Consider the following 19,626-nt stretch of genomic DNA (forward strand, 5'->3'; position numbering starts at 1 on the left):
CTTTTTGAGGAGGGGTGTGACCCATGCTTCTTTGATGCTGGTGGAAATGGAATTGGTGATGATTGAAGCGTTAATGAATTTGGGTATGATTGGGGCAAGTGTGGGTGCACATGCCTTGACTATTTTGGCGGGGCCGTTGCCACCTTTACAGGTAGAAGGTTTCAGTGAGGCTATGGTCTTTAAGACTTGGGTTGTGGTCACCGCCGAGAAGTGAAATGATGGTATGTTGGTGTGTGAATCCGGCTGTGATATAGGTTGAAACTGTGATGTATGTGCTAGGAGTTTTCTTTGCTGGGCAATTTTGGAGGGTGTTTACTTTGGATGCTAGCGCATCCTGAATGGTAGTGCATCATGTTTTACCTGCAGTGATTGGGTTAGGCAGCGTAATAGGGGTTTCTAATTCTCTGATGATGGAGAATATTTCTTTGCAATTAGAGGCTGCGTTGATGATACGTTGATTGAGGGAGTTTGTTTTATGCGTAAACGCTGTGTGTTTGTAGGTTTTGGAAATAGTGAGGAGTTCTTTTTTAGAGTCACTGTTTGGATTTTTCCGATATAGGTGTTCTATTGCTCTTTTTCTTCTTCTTAATTCAATGAGTTCCTCAATAAACCAGGGGTTATTGCGTTTGGATTTGGGAAGTTTCAGTTTGAGGGGGGCTACTTCATCAATAGCTGTTTTGAGGCAGGTATGGTAATGAAGAGCAAAGCTGTCTGGGGTATTATGGATTGGAGGTGGTGCATCGAGTAGTTTATTCAGAATGGGGGGGAGAGGGTTCCTAGAGTGAGTTTGCGTGAATTTCTCAACAATATGGTGGTGGGAGGGGTGATGACGGGCAATGGATCCTTGAGCATTGTGAGGTTGAAGCTGATTAGGAAGTGGTCTGTCCATGCTAGGTTGATGATGTCTTCTAGTGTGACTGTGGTGTTGAGGGGTAGAATCCAATCAAGGGTTCTTGAGTGGGTTGGGGCATTTACTATTTGTGTGAATTACATTTCTGAGAATGTGGTATGGAAGGCGATGGTATTGTGATCTGTTACATCGTTATAACCTAAATTGATTTCTCCTAGATAAATGTGGTTTTGGGTTTAAGGAGGGGTGTGATGAGGAGTGGTAGTTCAATGTCTGCGTTACTAGTTGAATTGGGGCCTCTGTATTCTATTAAAAAGTTGAACATAGTGTTGGGATCGGTGGTTAGTTTAAGGTGTAGGAGTTTGTAGCCTATAAAGAGTGTCTATATTGCACACTCTAAACTGTAGGGTGGATTTGGAGATAATGGCAACACCTCCACCGGTGGCATCAAGTCGGTCTACTCTGAAAATAGTATAATCAGGTGGGATGGCTAATGCTAGTAATGGCCCTCAGTCTGAATGGAGACATGTTTCGGTCATTACTAGGAAGACTAGTTGGAAATCTGTGATGAGGTTGTGTATATCTATAGCATTTGTGCATAGGGAGCGTACATTGAGCAAGGCGCCTTTTAGTGGATTTTTGGAATGTAAGGATAGTGTGGTGCTCAAAATATTTGAAAAACCAAAGCCACCAAGCAATGCTCCTACCGCGCCTTCCAAAGAACCCGGGAAGGAAAGGGCTCCTAAATCCTGCATGCCTTCGGGTCTGGGACAAAGGCCAGATCCACATCGGGAGCCATCAAGGCCTCGATCCGATGACGTAACATCGAAGGATCACTTGAGCCGAAAGCAGAAGTCGAGGTCGTCGATACCTTTGACGACGGCGGCGCCTTCGACGCCAGCCAAATCCTCAATGTTGATGTGGACTTCGACGCTGAGGGCATCGACGCCAGCTGTACCATCTTTGTCAGCTGCGCCATCGACGCTGAGGCCCCACTAAAGCCTATGGCGCCAATGAAAAAGGTTTTGACGGCTCCTCCAGCATCAAATCCATTGTTTATGAAACCTCTCATACCTGGGAAGACCTATGTACCTCTACCAAGAAAATACTATTTTAAGTCTTCTGTATATGAGGAGAATGAACGCTCAGATGACAATGCTCCATTTGGCCTCCAATTTGCTACGCCAAATGTACCAGAGAGTTTTGTAGCAGAGGAGCCAAGGCTGAGAGACCTCTATTACAACCTACAGATAGCAAGTGGGGTGGACACCTCACCTGAGTTGGAGTTTGCGAGACCAGAGGCTGGGGAGCATGCTGATGCATCCTACAGACAACTCATGTCGAAGATAGTGAACTACACGGGATGGAGTAGGCCTCCATTGCCACTCGAACAGGATGATCTAACAGACATCCTAGATAAAGGTCCTCAGTCAGATCCTGTATTACTGTTTCATATTGTCTTGCATAAAAGGGTGGCGACGAATTGGAATACACTGGAAACCGATCCGTCTGTAAATAAAAACTTGACTAAGAAGTACCACCCTTCAATTAGTGACTCTGACTACCTGTTGAAACACCCCACTCCATCTACGCAATTGGCTTACCCTACCATCCCTCCAGATAGGGATGAAAAAAGAGTAGATGGACGGGCAAGGAAGGTATTTTCTGCAGGGAGTATGGTGCTCAAATCTGCCAACTCCACATGTGCCCTTGCAAAATGTATGTTCACTATATGGGACTGCATTTCCAATGGCGGCAGAGCACATTCCTGAAGGGGATGAAAGAGGCGGGTTCTTAGCCACAGTCAGGTCTGGATTCTGCTGACATTATGCGCAGGTTTGCGTGGTTGCGGAAGTTGTTTTTGCACCGGATGTGCAATCCAGACTTCTCAACATGCCCTTTGATGGGTCTCACCTTTTTGGCAAAAAGGCTGACGAGAGTCTTGAGAAGTTGCAGAGCTCGAAGGCAGCAGCGAAATCTTTAGGTGCCGCTATTCGGAAACCTCAGCCTTATCGACCTAGTGGACAACCTTGGAGGGGTAGATCTTTTCGCTACTACTCCTCTGTTGGAAGGGCAAAAGGAATGGCTGGTCAAAGGGGCCAAAGAAGATTTTCCCCTTGGTGGACGAGGAAGAGGTGCAAAGCCAACTCAGGCAGGGGCATTTTATTACCAGATGCCATACTTGGTTTTATCAAAGATACAGTTCATACTACAACAAACAAAGACCCTCAAAGCAAAATCAAACAACTGGAATATTCCATAAGGACAATCATCAATCGGAAATTACATGCGGTCACTCTAAGCCAATATTACATGGCACAGCGAATTCCAAGACGACTCAGGATACCTCTACGTCCGACTCTTTACAAAGAGAATAGAGAATTTGTTGAAAAATGGGAACAGATTTTAAACAAATGTTCATTAGATTTAATACTATTATGACTAAACTTGAAAAGGAGATAGAAACTCTGTCAAAGGACATAACCGACTTAACTGATGCAGAATCTTTTGCTGAAATATTAACGGACATCAACATTAAACTTGAAAGCTACAAACAAGACTTGGAAGCTTGCAAAATAAGAAGTTTAAGAGGGACACCTGCGACTATTTGAACAACAAGGTATATACATGGGCGGACAAATATCTTAGCCAAGGGCAACGACCTTATAAGCAAACAAGCGACAAAAGTAGCTCAGAGTCAGACATTGCCGAAACAATCGATGAACAAACAGAAAATGCAACAGCAGGCACGTCAGGAACACATATAAGACCAAGACAACCTCTTAATCCACAAAGGAAAGATTTTTAGGAGCAAGTGGAAGAGGACAAGGAGAGGAAAGAAGAAGAGGGCAAGGAATGAAGACACAACTCCAAACGAATCAAAGCTAGTGGTCAATATATCTAAGAGAGTTTTGTCAATACAGGAAAATAAAATGTTAGAGAAACGGCTCACATTCGTGCCAACCTACAGTTGCAGTAGATTCAACACAAAGGTTGAACTATACAAATTAGTTTACAAATTGAAATTGAAGACTTTCTTACGTTGAATTCAAACCCAAAAGCACATTTAATCAACCAGTGAATGTACCTTCAATTGACATTTTCCACAATATGGTGCCAAGTGACATCAAGAAAATACAATTTCACCCACCAAAGAAGAAAAATTTGAACAGAGGAGAATTGTCTATTATTAAGAACTTATTTTCAGATGATTCAATAACTATTAGACCAGCTGACAAAGGTTGCGCTATAGTAATACAAGATACTGAACAATACAATCAAGAATGTCTTAGACAACTGTCAAATGTAGAGACATACAAACTATTGGACATGGGACATGAAGGCTGATTTGGAAAAAATATTGGAAACAGCACTAGGGAACAATTGGATCAGTAATAAGACAAAGGCATATCTATAGACTTCCTACCCCATAATGCCACATCTATACATTTTACCCAAATACACAAACAGCTTAACAACCCACCAGGAAGGCCGATCGTATCTGCTACAGGAAGCATTTTGCAACCATTGGGCACATATATAGATTACTTTCTTCAGCCAATCATCCAACAAACATCTACTTATATGAAAGACACAACCCACTTTCTTCAAATATTGGACCAAATCAAATGAACAACTAATGACATCTTATTTACCATAGACGTTGCAAGCTTGTATACAAGTATCCCACACAACTTGGGACAAGAAGCGGTGGAGAAACTTCTATTACATGCAGGACCAATAGGAGATAACAAAGAATTTCTGATGGTACTGCTGAAATTCATTGCGAGTAACTCATGATTCAAATACAAAGATATGTACTACAATCAACTTACTGGAACAGCTATGGGAGTCACCATGGCACCATCATATGCTAACTCTTTCATGTATGATTTTGAAACCACCCACATAATCAACCACCCACAATGGAGAAATTACCACAAGAAGTGGATTTTGGAGTATGGTCAGGTAACAAAGAAGAATTAAACAACTTTTTGCTGTACCTCAACAGCATCGATAGTCGATTACAATTCACCATGGAAATAGGCAATCCGAATGACCATTATATTGATATAGAAACAGCGATTGTAGGTTCAAGGATTTTGACAAAACTATACACTAAACCTACTGACAGGAACAACTTACTTCATAGAATAAGCTTTCATCCACCTAGCATCTTACGCAATGTACCTCTTGGCCAAATGCTACGAATAAAAAGAATTGTGAGCGATCCAACGGAATGTGATCTCGAACTGAACAAACTACATAACAAATTACAAGAGCGAGGTTATCCAGAGGTAGATCTTATAGCAGCTAGAGCCAAGACCAACACACAAGATCGTACCCAGCTACTATCTAAAAAACAAGAATGAGAAAGCCCAGAGTTGGTCTTGGTCACCAAAACTCAATACAGAGTCGACAAATTAAAGATAGTATTCTTAAAAGATGGAGTATTCTACAGAATGACCACAGGACAAAAGAACTTTTTGTAAACCCTCGGTATTCGCATACCAAAAAAGTAATAATTTATGAAATTTACTGGTCGACACAACAAAACCACTAAAGACAAATCACCAGATAAACATCCATGTACACCTCCGTGTATGAGTTGTGGGAACTACAACAACGTTATAAAAGGATCCTATATATCTCACCTAAAACAGGAGAAAAAATCCAACTGAAACAAAATCCTACATGCTTATCAGTAAATCTATGTTATCAAATGTCCATGTGCCAAGTATTACGTTGGAGAAACCGCATGCAAAGTACGCATTCGTATGAACGAACACAAATCATGCATTAGACTGAATAATCGGACATCAGCAGTGGCCAGACATTTTCATGAAAATGGACACACAGTGGCGCAACTTAGATTCGCAGTACTAGAGGTTATACCCACTTAAGGACAAAGTACCGACATGAAAAAACTTGGAGCACAAAAAGAAGCACAATGGATCGAAAGAATGGGATCCTTAGCACCAGAGTTCGACCTGAGCTGCTTCTTATGAAGCATCTACCAACACCCCTTTCAAAGATATAGACCTGCCGTTTGTTTATCTTACTTTTGAACTTTTTTTTTTTTGTTTGAACGGCGCACTTCTAGGTGTGGGATTCACACTTTATTTTCACTTGATCATATACTCATATTTATGTAAGGTTCTACCACCGATTCAGTACTTGCAGTCTTTCTCCACTTTTTCTACATTTCACAAAACCATCCATGAAATAATTACTGAACTATTTTTTACTCATACTTATGTATTGAACACTTTGTTTATCTATCATTATTATTTATTTAATTTGTATAATTTTTATTTTCTTTTATTACTTCTTTATATTTTCCATGGATTACCTTCAGTTTCACGTCGGCGTGCATAAAGCTTGTCGGCGTGAAAGTAATTTTCACCGCAGCAGCCATTTCGGGCTGCTGCGGTGAAAACAGATGGTGAGTGTTCACCTTTCTCCCCCTCGATCTCTGGCTGTATTTCAGGCCGGAGATCGGGGGAGGTGTTGTAGGAAAGGGGAGATTCTTCCCTTTCCAACGACACCCTGTGTGACAGCATTGCTGCCTGCGGATCGGGCGCAGGGCGCTCGATGCGCGGGCAGCAATGCCCACTGGATACCAGGGAAACGTTTGTGATGTGGGGGGGAGGGTGGCTGCTTACAGTAAGCAGCCCTCTCCCCCCTCAGCCCCCAAAGCATGGGGGCACATATATAATGACCCCTGGAGCAGACAGGTGACCATCTGCCCCCAGGGGTGGGGGCATAAAAAAAACAAATAAATGAAACATAAAAACACGTGATGGGAAGGGGATGGGGATTGGGGGCCCTAGCCACCAGGGATTTTTTCGAGCAAGTTGTCATTGGAAAGGGGAGATTTTCCCCTTTCCAACAACACCTTGTGTGACAGCATTGCTGCCCGCAGATCAGGCGCAGGGCGCTCGATCCGCGGGCAGCAATGCACACTAGACACCAGGGATGTCTTTGAATGCAGGGGGGAGGTGGGGGCTGCTTACAGTAAGCAGCCCTCGCCCCCCATGTCCCCCAAAGTATGGGGGCACATATGTGTACAACCCTGGGGGCAGATGGCTGATCATCTGCCCCCAGGGAAGGAGGCAAAAAAATAAAATTAAAATAAAAAAAACGGAAAGTAAGGGGGTTGGGGGTGGGGGTATATCGTTGGCAGGGGCCTGTTTTTTTTTGTCCCCCTGAAATGGTGGTGGACCTCCCCCTCCCACACCAAGTGGAAAGGGGGGTCACCCCTTGCAGCCCTCCCTGGGGGCAGATGATCAGCCATCTGCCCCCAGGCAGGAGTACATGAGGTGACCCCCCCATCCAATTGGGGGGTGGGGGGAGGGCCACCAGGAATTAGTGTGCAGGCCCCCCAAAAGATGGGGCCTACAGGTTAGCCCCCCCGGATTCCCACGGGTGTCCTCTTTTGGGAAATGCATGGGGTTCCCTGTTTCCCTTGCTGGCTTTGACAGCCTAGCCCCAAATCTGTAGGTTGCCCACATGAACAAATTGTGCTGTGGCGAAAGGCTGGGGTTACCAGCGGGTTACCCTTTTCCTTTGTGCCCCTGGTAGGTGCACCCACACATGTGAGGTACCTTTTTCGTCGGGACACCTGTGGGAACGTGAGAAGGTATGACATCTGTTGTTGGCAACGTGTTTCGGTGAGTGGACACAGGGAAATGTCTCTGAAATTGGCTGGAAATGAAGACAATTCTCAGACATTTCGCTCTGGCCACCCACCGAAACACACCGCCAACAACACATGGCCTACCTTCCCGCATCCCCACACGTGTCCCGATGAAAACGGTACCTCACATGTGTGGGTGCACCTACCGGGGGCGCAAAAGGAAAAGGGTAACCCACTGGTAACCTCAAGCCTTTCGCCACTGCTGATTTTGTTCATGTGGGCAACCTACAGATTTGGGGCTAGGCTGTCAAAGCCAGCAAGGGAAACCGGGAACCCCATGAATTTCCCAAAAGAGGACACCCGTGGGAATCCACAGAGGTCTGACTTCTACTACCCAGAACCCCCGGCAAATTCCAAATTTGGGGGTAAAAAACACAATTTCCAGACATTTCACTCTGCTCAACCACCGAAACACACTGCCAACAACAGATGTCATAGCTTCCCGCGTTCCCACAGGTGTCCCAACGAGAACGGTACCTCAGATGTGTGGGTTCACCAATCTAGCAGCAAAGGGAAAAGGCTAACCCACTGATTAACCACAAAAGGGTTTGGGGAGATAACCTACAGATTAGGCAATAGGGTGTCCAAGCCACCAAGGAAAACTGGGAACCCCTTGCATTTCTGAAAAGAGGGCACCAGTAGGAATCCACAGAGGTCCAACTTGCGCGAAGCATTTTTTGAAAAAACCCCAAATTTCCCCCCTTTTTGCTTATTTTCTCTCACCCCCCTACAGCAACCTAGGATTCCTGGGTGGCGTTACGACCGCCTACATGTGGAAAAAAAGGAGCCAAATTTGGCCGAGATACCTCATGTAACAAAAAAGTTACAAGACATTGAATGGCCACATACCGAAATCACCAAAGAAGGCCCTGGCACTGGGGGGGAAATACCCATGGCACTTAAAGTGTTAAACAGAGCCCAACGGCTACATATCTCGCTCCCTATTCTTTTCACATTTGCTCTCCCCTTCCCTATCTTTCTTTTTCCAACCCTGACAACGCTCTATTTTCATAACTCATTACACGACTGGTAATGTATATGATGACGCTTATTTAACATCTGCAGGTTTTGGAAATCTATTTTATGCGCATGAATGCTATTATTTTGAAATGTGATTACTTTGAATTGCTGATGTTGGAAAATGACGTATTCACATGTAACATTCGTTTATGTACAAATCCGGATGGGATATTTTGTCAACAAATTGTTTATGGACTATATAACTTATACATCTACGTTGATTTGACCAAATGCTAGATAGAAGATTTATGATCACAGGCCCTGAGGAAGGGTACGATAACCCGAAATGCATAGGCCAACAATGTGACATATCTGCCACATCAAATAACATTGAATGTTAATCTCACGAAACCACTTCTGAATTAATTAGTGGAAATAAATAAAGAAAAATATTTTTTTGAAAACTACTTTTTCTTTTGTGGAACAAGAATTACTTGATCATACCACTTGATTGTGGTTGTAGGGTGTGCAGCCCGCACCGCTGGCCTCACGGCCAAGGTCCTTTCTTCATTGATTACACAGTGCTACATCACGGAGGCACTCTTTCCAGTGGGTTTGCACCCCATATTTAATAAGTAACATCATCTTATTGAACTTAATCGTGTTTGAACAATTAAATAGTGCAACGCTCACCAGCATCAAAGGCATCTTTACCATCTGTCACTGCATCAGCCGCCTCAACACCTCTCTGAGGTCTTATGTCACAGTTCATCAGTGGGAGGCAGACTGTTTCAGCATCTACAAGAATGGCGAGGCATTACTTTGGATGCTTATGCTTTGGAAATTGTAGCCCACGATTACTGCCTTCCTTTTTTACAGAGACCTTAGACCAATCCACTGGGCAACCACTCTTTGAGGATTCCAGATCCGCTGCTTGTGCAGGAGATTTTAATCCTGCTAGAGAAAGGTGCTATATAACCGGTGCCTGTAGTGGAGAGGAACAACCCATCTTAGGGCCTCATTACACGGACAGCGGTAAGGGTTAACGGTCACCGGTAATAGTACCGTGACCATTAACCCTTACCGCCTTACTACGAGGTCCCTTTGCGGGTTGGAGACTTTAACGCCTGCTTTTTGCAGGCGTTAAAAACCAACCCGCAAAGGGACCAGGTAGCTAATTACGGTACCGCAATTTGCGGTGCCGTAATTAGCACCTTCCCCATTCCCATTATGCCCTGTGGGGCAAAAATGTGAATGGGGAAGGGGGAATTACCACCCCACCAACCTTGGAATAGGGTGGTAATTCCCCTTTCCTCCAAGGCGGTGCCAGTATTTTACCGGCATGGACCAAGGTGCTAATAGCACCTTGGTCCACCGCCGTCCGTGTAATGAGGCCCATAGACTTCAGAAACCTGAACAAGTTCCTCAGGAAGGACAAGTTCAAGATGGTTACCCTTTCTCAGATCTTTCAGGGACTCCAACTCCAAGACTGTATGGTGTCATTGGCCCTTCAGGATGCTTACTTTCATGTGCCTATCCCTCACAAACACAGAAGGTACCCGAGGTTGGCGGTTGGCTGTTCTCATTTCAGTTTTGAGTTCTGCTGACCTCTGCCCCGAGGGTTTCACCAAGTTAATGGCCGTCATGGCAAGCAAGTCTCACAAGAGGGGGATTCATGTCTACCCCTAATTGGACGATTTGCTGATCAGAGCACATTCTCCCGAACAGGCCTCGGGAACATCTCAGTATCACCTGCTACTCCCTCCACAGACTGGGCTTCTCCCTCAGTTACAAGAATAATGAAGCATTTCATGAAAGCTCTGCCTCTCACTTACCCACCTGTGCAGAAGGTCGCATCCACGTGGAGCTTAAACACAGTCCTGGCAATGCTCCTGAAATCGCCTTTTGAGCCCATGCACAGTGCTGACATCAAGCACGTCTCCCGGAAGGTTGCATTGCTGGTAGCCATTACCTCAGCAAGGTGGATTGGGAGATCCAGTCGTTGGCCGTTAAAACCTTACCTAAAATTCTACAGGGATAACATTGTCCTCTGTATAAACCCAAAATTCCTGCCTAAAGTGATTTCCAAAGTTCACATCAATTTTTACAGTGTACTGCCAAAATTACTAGGCAGAGTTTTCCCCCTCTCATTGGACGTTAAACATGCATTATACTACTGCTTTGACAGGACGAACGACCCCAGCATGACTACATAACTATTTGTGGCGTTCTGGCCCACGAAAACGGTGGCCCGAGTCCCAAGGAGGAAATCACACAATGGATAACAGGTAGTTTTGCATTGTGCCACAGGAAGACTAATAGGCTAATAGGCTTCTGCACGCAAAAGTAGGTGTGCATTCCACGAGACCAATGGCAGCTATCGCTGGACTGTGTGTGGGGGTGACCCTCCACGATATCTGCCGAGCAGCACCTGGGCAGTGCTGCATTCTTTCAGCAGGCCCTGCTGATTGAATGTGCGGTAAAGAAGCACAGCGGCTGTGGCATCAGGGGTGCTGCAGTGTCTTTCAGTGAAGATGAGCCTCTGCTATTCTACCTCCCCTCTCATTCTAGAATATTGCTTGGGGCATGTGTACATCTCTGTACTGCTTTGAAATCTTCTCAAAGCATGTGAATCTATGAAAGATCCAAATGCTGGAGAAGGAGTTATTACGTATATGCAGCATTGGTATCTTTCATACATTCACAAGAGGCCTTCCCGCCATCCCAAATGGAGAAATCCCTTGTTCAGCATCAGCACCTCAAGCGAGGTAAAACCTGCAGTCTTTGACAATGGCTTTTATTAAGGATGGTGATATATATCAAATGTGTCTCTAGAGATAATTTTATTTTGAATGAGGCATGACGTTGTCATTATTAACACAATTTTCCTTTTCTTTTAAATCTTGTATGGTTATTTCCTGTTATGTGTGTGGAGCGGACAGTTGTTATTTTAACAAAATCACAGTAATGAAAAATAAAACCATCTGAACATGGTGTCGGGGGCCGGGTGGGAGACAGAGCATAGTACATGACGTCCCATTGACTGAGAGGAAAATGGACCAAAACAAGGTGGATGGGCTGCAGTAGTCACTGCCTCTTTTTTGTTGTAACATGATATTAAAAGAAAACTAACCAAGGATTCCCTACCTGGCGACCGAGAATATTCAAAGAATGTGAATCTATGAAAAATATCAATGCTAGAAAACTGGTGTTAAAGCTAACTCCTCCTTCCTTGCCCCAAGGGATACCCACAAATGAATACCCGTCAGGAATTTCTACCCCTGTCCCACCTGATTGTTTTTTAGACTGACGTTTCCCAGGGTCGCTTTTGAAGGCTGAGCATGCCACAGGCTCTGAGTTTCCTTTTCCGTGTGGTTCTCTGTCTCCAGCCACAGTCTGTACTACAGCCCCTATCACGCTTGAAATCATCTCCTTTCTTTGTGAAGATCACCTGGACCTTGCCGGGACCTGGGCTAGAACCATCAATAGCCCTGTGGCAATGTGCTTCAAAGACGGAGCTGCACTGCTCAGCAAATTGCTCTCTTCTTTCTCTCTCACCCTCTTTACCTGTGCCAGCTGCCCAGATCCCCTTCCCCACTTGCACACCACCTGTCTACTTTTGCTTGAGATTTATACTTTCTTAACCATCTCAAGTGATTCAGTAATGTATGGGATTGGATGGATCATTTCCTGAATAGCACATGGTCACAAGATTGGCAAGAGTCTCGCTACCACACCTCCTCACCACGTGTTTCTCCTTCCTCCTCTTTGTGCCCATGTGGTCTGGCTCAAGTTACATGAAAGCAAAGAGGAGCGTAAACCAAGGATATAAATGGAGCTTTCATTTTGAAGTCAGGCAGTGCTGTCATGAGGGCTCCAAGTTTTGGTCTCCTTCACCATCAATGGAGATTGTCCCTCCATGAGCCACAAGCCCCAAGTCTCTGTATATTGTTTATGAGATCGCCCCGTATTTGTAGGGGCTATCAAGGATTCCCCAGTGTGTACTTGGTGGCCAGGGCTCTTCCTTTTAAATGTACACATTTTTCTTTGCATATAATCAACCTGAGAGCTAATACTAATGTACTACTGGCAATGCCATCCTGGATAATGAAAGCATTAATTCACAGGGACCAATCGGGATTTGTGAAGGGAAGGAAGGCTTCGAGTAATATTAGGAGACTATTAAACATAATATCCAAAGCGAGAGATCAACCAGAAGAAAATGCTATTCTGTCCCTCGATGCAGAGAAAGCTTTTGACAGGGTTAACTGGGACTTCCCCTTCTCTGTGCTGGTCAAAATGGGATTTGGAGAACATTTTGTGTCATGGATTAGATTACTTTATACTGATCTAACAGCTGAAGTCAACACTAATGGTATTAGATCAATGACATTCAATTTAGAAAGAGGATCTAGGCAGCGATGCCCACTGTCGCCACTCCTATTTGTGATTGCTTTAGAACCACTAGCTGCTTTTATCAGAATTGAGGATAGGATGAAGGGATTATCTAGCTGGGGGTTGCAGCAAAAAATGTGGTTGTTTGCTGATGACATGCTCCTAGTTCTTAAGGACCTGAAACGGTCTATACCGGCCCCTATGGAGATAATGGCTGACTTCCGGTTTGTGCTCAGGCCACAAAATCAATTGGACAAAATCAGAAATCATGCCTTTAATGCACATTAGTGACAGACAGTTCATAACGGATTTGGGATTTAGGTGGTGTCATGATAGATTGTTATATTTGTGACTATGGATGATGCCTGAGATTAAAGACATGGTGCCGGAAAATATGAAAATTGTATGTCGTACATTGAGAGACGATCTAGAGAGATGTAGTTAGTTGAATCTGTCACTTTGGGGCAATGTGAATGCCTTGAAGATGGTTTTAGCCCCAAAGATTAACTATGTTCTAAGTATGCGCCCTTTGACGGTGCCTTCATCATTCTGGAAGACTTTGGACAGACTACTTCAGGAATTTTTGTGGGATAAGAGACCCCCGAGATTGAAGTTGTGGAAGTTGCAGCTACCACTGACGAGAGGTGGATTAGGGGTTCCTAATTTTAGAGCCTATCATCTGGCTTATATATCTAATGTTTTAGTTCCCTTCATGGAGGATACGCATGATGAATGGGTGGAGGCTGAGACTAGCTTCAATGGACCATTGACACCAGGGGCTCTACTGACCTCTACTTCGAGACAGTGCTGTTGGAAAGACCATTTGATTGAGTGCTTGAGAAATTTGTGGAAGAATTTGTGTGATTTTTTTGGGAGTTGACGCTCTTAAGGAACCTGGTGCCTCGATTTGGATGAACCCTTCGACCAAGATAAATGGTAATGTTGTATTTTGGGCGGATTCGTTTTTGGGAGGTGCCCATTATATAGCTGATCTGTTTGAGGATGACATTTGGATGACAGCGAATGAGATACAACGGCGCTTTAAAATAGAGAATTTTAAAATTTCAGATTACAGAAAGCTTAAAAAGGCAATTGGGGAAGTTGATTTGGTGAAGAGAATTAATTTGGACCTGTTTACAAGGAAAGCGATGGGACGGGAAGGGGGATTGGCCAGCAGGGTATATAATATGATTGTTCCAAATTAGAGGTAATGATTTACTGAGAGAGGAGTGGAGTAGAAGAACTGGTACGGATATCTCTGAGGACTTGTGGCAACAAATGTGTATGAATGTTAAATTGTGCTCTTTGGGACTTGATGAGAGGTCGAGACAAATTAAGATCCTTAATCAGATTTATTGGTCACCAGAGAAAATGTGGAGAAGGGGGATGTTGGGGAGTTCGTATTGTTGGAGATGTATACTTGAGTCGGATACGTTGGAACACATGCTGTGAGATTGTAGGTTGGTGAGGCTGTTCTGGAGTGAGGTTGGTCAGGTGTTCGATGGAGTGATTGAGGGGTTGCCTGCTATGGACTTCAAAATGGTGATCTTGGGAAGTTATGAACTATTGGACGATCTTACACAATGTCAGAAAAAATGGTTATTCAGGGGAACCAACCATGATTGGTAAGAAGATAATTTTGCGCAATTGGAAAACTACTTTGACCTTGAACATCGGGACATGGACAACTGAAATGCACAATTTGGCAGAAATGGAAAGGGTGCTGTACAGGAGAGAGGGGAAGATAGGGTTGTTTGAGAAAATCTGGGGAAAGTTTCTATCTTTATACTAGTTTTGGTGATGTACCTAATTGTGTTGGTGGGGGGGTGTACATAGTTGTGTTAATGAATGCTTCTTAATTATTATGTTTTTGTTTCATGAGATAATTTGTACTGTATTATAACTTGTTAACTTGAAAATAAAAGTTTTTTTTTAAAAAATGAAAGCATCAACACTAACAGTCAGTCATCCTTGATAGAACAATATTCCAAGATGTACTGCGACGTGAGGAAACCGACCACATTGTTCTCAATAAATGTATCCAAAAAGGATCATACAGTCTATCAGTTATATTCTCTCTAAAGGCACTCACAAGCTGCATCTTCAGAGGTCCCCTTCTGTCACCTGCTGAAGAGGCAGATGATGGCGCTCTGTATTCACACATGCAATTGCTCAAATTTCATGACAGGTTTGCATGCATGTTGCATGGTTATTGCAAATATCTATACTTGATTTTTAAGGGGGCAAGCATTGAATGCAAAGAAGTGTCTGAGATCACGAAATTCAAAGAACTGGAGAAACGCTATGAAAACACTGAAGAGCATGCAAGGACACTCGAACTAGTGGTGAGTAGATTGTTGGCCATGTGTTTTTTATTGATATATTGTAAACACATTCCATTTAGAATTAGTTTGTTATGGTACATACACCTGTCCAGCTATTTTTAATGCCAAAAAATGAGAACACCACCACTTTGCGGACAGTACCAGAACTGTACTAAAACTAACAAAAGGGATGCGCTTAGCATCTCCATGTATGCCCCTCTTGCATGCCTCACGCTTCAGTGCAGTCCTCTTGCTCCCATACATGATGGTTTGACTGTCTACATATAGCACCTGTTCTCGACAGTTGTAATATTGGCCAACACACAATGCACTCTTTGGCAATAGGAGAGACCCATTGTCTCGTTGACTGACCTCTGCTTGATTTATTTATCAGTTCCCATTGCCAATATGGAAAAGAAGAAAGTAACCGAACCTCTCCACTCTTCAAGGTGAGGTTCTCAATGGAAACTGCACTACCCATGTGCAAGGTTGTGCCCAAGTGCATGCTGACCTAAGGGAATGTGTTAAAGCCCATCTGTGTCTTTGCGGGTATCTCTCACATGGCATTAGATTGACAAGCAGAAACAACATAGGCATCTGAATGAGCAGTAGTCGTGAGAGCTAGGTTCGAATACCACCTACGCCAATATCGTTTAGGAAACGGCTTGTTATTTAAAAAGAATTATATGTATTACCAAACTGCAGAGTTAAATTAAACTAACTGTTGTCATAGATAATGGCTGCTGGCAACTAACTTTGTGTGTTGGATGGCTGCAGGGAAAATTTGAACAAGGGCTAATAATTCCCGCTCCATGTTAATCAACACATTTCTAACCTAATGTGTATTTTATTTTAGATTACCAAATTCAGTCCACCATGTTTACCTCCAAGGGTCCTGTTTATTGACTTTTACAATTTTTTGTTATGTATTTTATTTTGTTGCTTTTGTTTCTTTTGTAAGTCCAAAGCTTAATCCGCAGAACTTCTTTTTTTAAATTGTTTTATTTTTGATTTAGTATAGTTAACACATTTTACAATGTCTGTAGTAAAATTCACATGAGAGTATAGCCCCTGTGTGCAATGAGTTGTTCAAAGGGGAAAGAGGTACAGAAGAAATAGACAAATATTTTGCATCAAAATAACCAATCAGTAGACTTTGCATATATTTCTGTGCTCGTACAGTACAAGCAGTACATTTTGTACATCTAAATAAGACACATAACACATATAGAAACAAAAAAATATTCCCAGTTCACTTGTATTCCCCCCACTTTTGATCTATTATTTCCAGTAAGGTAATTGGGCAAAGTGCACCCACTTCAACAACAACTATCATTTCAATTAACAGAATGAGCATGGTTCTACACGGTCACCTTCACCTTCCACTATCGCAAACTTTTGGAATAATTTCAAGTTACTTCTTTCCACCCCCACTTCTCTTCATACAGGGCATAGCTGTTCCAATGAACAGTTAATTATCGGATCAACGTTTCAGTCTCTAAATAGCAAAACGCTTTAGGACAAATGCCTCTGCACAAGCTAAAATGGAAAGTGGGTGCTTTTATCATACTTCTATGCAATTTTATGGCATCACAGGGACTCTGCAATGGAACAAGGTTGACAATTACACATTTGCAAAAACACATCATAGAGGCCTGTGTAATCGATGGAACTTAGATACTGTTCTTATGCCGCGCATACTCTCATTCCATCTGATATGTGTAGCCTTTTCAATGACCATTAATAGGTCACAGGGACTTACGCCCCCTTCCTGGAAGTGATGGTGGCAATTCCGATATTTAAGAAGGGGGACAGACGTGACCCTATGAATTACCAACCAATATTGACCTTTAAGATATGCTAGAATGGTGTTTGTTACACTGGGAACAGCTAGTTTCTATGTAAACATCTTTTGTCTCCTTTACATCCTTTTTCATAATCCGATAAAACATTGTCAGTTATCGATTTCTAAACTTGTGGATTGTTTCTAGTTTTCAAGACCATGGCACAACACGGCACTACAAATGCATAACAGAATGTTGTATTGGAGAAGGTGGGTTGCTAGAGGTGTGATGAGGTTAGGTGATGTTGTGGAAGATGATCAAATACTGGGCTGTGACATGCTTCATATCAAATTTCACTTCGGAAGACAAGAATTGACAAGATTCACTACAGTTAGGCCCTCATTACGACTATGGCGGTATGTGGTAAAACTGGTGGTAATGGAATTCCCTCCACTTTTACCACTCCGCCAAATAAGGGCTCCCAGAAAATGGGCAATAATTCTGCCAGCGGAATTAGTGCCAGCGAAATTCCACCATGTGTCAGCGGAATTCCACAATGGGTCTGCAGTAATTCCACCAGCAGTAAATCCACCAGCGGAATCCGGGAATGTCATGCTTGCATCTTGGAATTATTATCTCTTGCCTTCGCTCTGCCGTTCCTATCCTCCCGTATGCATGGTAACCTTGGCTTGGGTTGCTTAATTAAAAGCATGCTTTGGGCTTCCATTTTAAAGAAGATGGCTACCCAATTAGACTCTTGTTTCTATGCTAGTGAGCTATATTTGCGTGTCGTTTATATTGCATTCACCTTATACATTAGGCATGTTAGTATTCTTCATGTCTTGTGAATGCTATGTTATTATTCTTGTATAATTGCATATTTTACCTAGTGTATATGTTCCTCATGTTGAGTGCGCATTTGCTTTGTGTCTAATGCATTTATATGTATTGTTACAACTTTAGTTTGGCTGCTTTTGCCATCTTCAGCCTAAATGGTCTCCATATCCTGCTGTACCTGCCTGGGTTAAGGGCGGTGCGTTTGCCTCAGTGAGTAGCATTTCTCACCTGCACGGTATTGGGCCAGGGGAGGGGCAGAAGCTACAGATGTATTCCTCAGCCTCTCTACAAGTAGATTTAATTTTTGAAGTGTTCTACAACATCTTTATATGAACTAGTTTTTCTACATTCATAAGGGCTCATTAGGGCTCATTAGGAGTTTCCTGGTATCCTGCCGATAATTCCTTTGGGATACCGGGAAGCTGGCGCTACCATCTTTGCCGCCCATAATTCCGGTATTACCAGGGTGTTACGGATGACGGAGACGGCATTAAGTTCCCATTGCATGGAGCCTGAAAGGACTCCATGGGATGGGAATACCGGAATCCGGTGCCAGTGATTCTGGCATTTATTTGCCAGTAGCGGCCTGAACTACCGGAAGTTTAGGCCTGCTGGTAGATCACTGCCCCCACCGACAAACTTGGACTTCCCCTGTCTGGAAAAAATGGCAGAGCTGGTATTACCGTGATTTTTCCCAGACCGGGGAAGTTGTAATGATTGTCTCCCAGGTTCCCCTTAACACGGCTTTATATGTTGTTGTGAGAAAGTGTCCTTACAAGATCAAGCTTTTCTCCACCATTTCTTAAACTATCGTCAACATAGTTCATACTTGTATTTGTATTTTATTGTTTTATGTAGCGCCTTAATCCAAGGCGCTTTACAGTTAACAACAAAAACACATCAAACATGGACCAGTAGAAGCAATAACAGTATACATGAATCAAACCATAAAATCGGCATTTAGAACACTTACTTCAATTGCTCTTCTTATCTGTGGTTCAGGCAATTGGTTGACCATGAAATAAATAGCATGAAAGAAAGGTTTACGTCTTGTAAGTAATGTGGTCTAAGCAAAGTGGCACCAGAAGATCCAGCACGTTTATTATTTTACCCCTAACCAAGTTGTCATGCATTTACTGACAGGACATGGAGCTTCCTCCATACTTACAAGGTAAATCGGCTGAGGGGATGACCAACAACACAACTGCACTGTTTTAAATCAAGAACCAAGCGGACACACATTCCTGTATGCTATTGAGAGGTGCCTGAGAACTATGGCCATGCGTTGTTAACCTTCAAATCCATTTAAAAATTAGGCACTTCCCTCTGTTAACAAAGCTATAAACTACAAATGGCCTCTTCGCTCAGCAACAGTGGACGCTGAGCCACCACTATGATTGACCTGTTTGCGGAGAGTCAGAACACCAAATATGCCCACTTTGCCTTTAGATGCCAAAAAGGGGGATTAGAGTCAGAGGCATTTTTGCTTCTGTCTGCTTTTCTGCCACTCAGCCATTTTCCAATTATTGAACTTCAAAAAGTCATTTGGGGCATAACTAGACCACCTGTCCAAGCACTAGGGGTTCCGGTTCACTTAATGTGACAGAACCCGGTTGTTTTAATGTGGCAGAATAAGACCATTTGAAGCATCCCCCAGAGTGCATTGACTTTTTGTTGCTGTTCAGAGAGGGGTTCAACTTAATCCAAATATTTCAGGCAGTGGGAAGAATTCTGCATTTATGGTGCCTTAGAGGACCTTAGTTCAGCCATATGCGA

At 43.3% G+C, this 19,626-nt stretch overlaps 1 protein-coding gene across 1 annotated transcript in view; it reads left to right on the forward strand.

Annotated features, from left to right (window-relative positions):
* The window catches only part of CCDC192 (coiled-coil domain containing 192), a 963,016-nt gene that overhangs the window by 327,247 nt on the left and 616,143 nt on the right, over nt 1-19,626 (forward strand). The window contains exon 3 of the mRNA XM_069625619.1: nt 15,146-15,250. Coding sequence (XP_069481720.1) covers nt 15,146-15,250 — 105 coding nt within the window. The remainder of the gene's footprint in view (nt 1-15,145; nt 15,251-19,626) is intronic.

The sequence above is a fragment of the Ambystoma mexicanum genome, chromosome 6p, assembly GCF_040938575.1.
Source record: "Ambystoma mexicanum isolate Mex_15411 chromosome 6p, UKY_AmexF1_1, whole genome shotgun sequence".
Classification (NCBI taxonomy): domain Eukaryota; kingdom Metazoa; phylum Chordata; class Amphibia; order Caudata; family Ambystomatidae; genus Ambystoma; species Ambystoma mexicanum.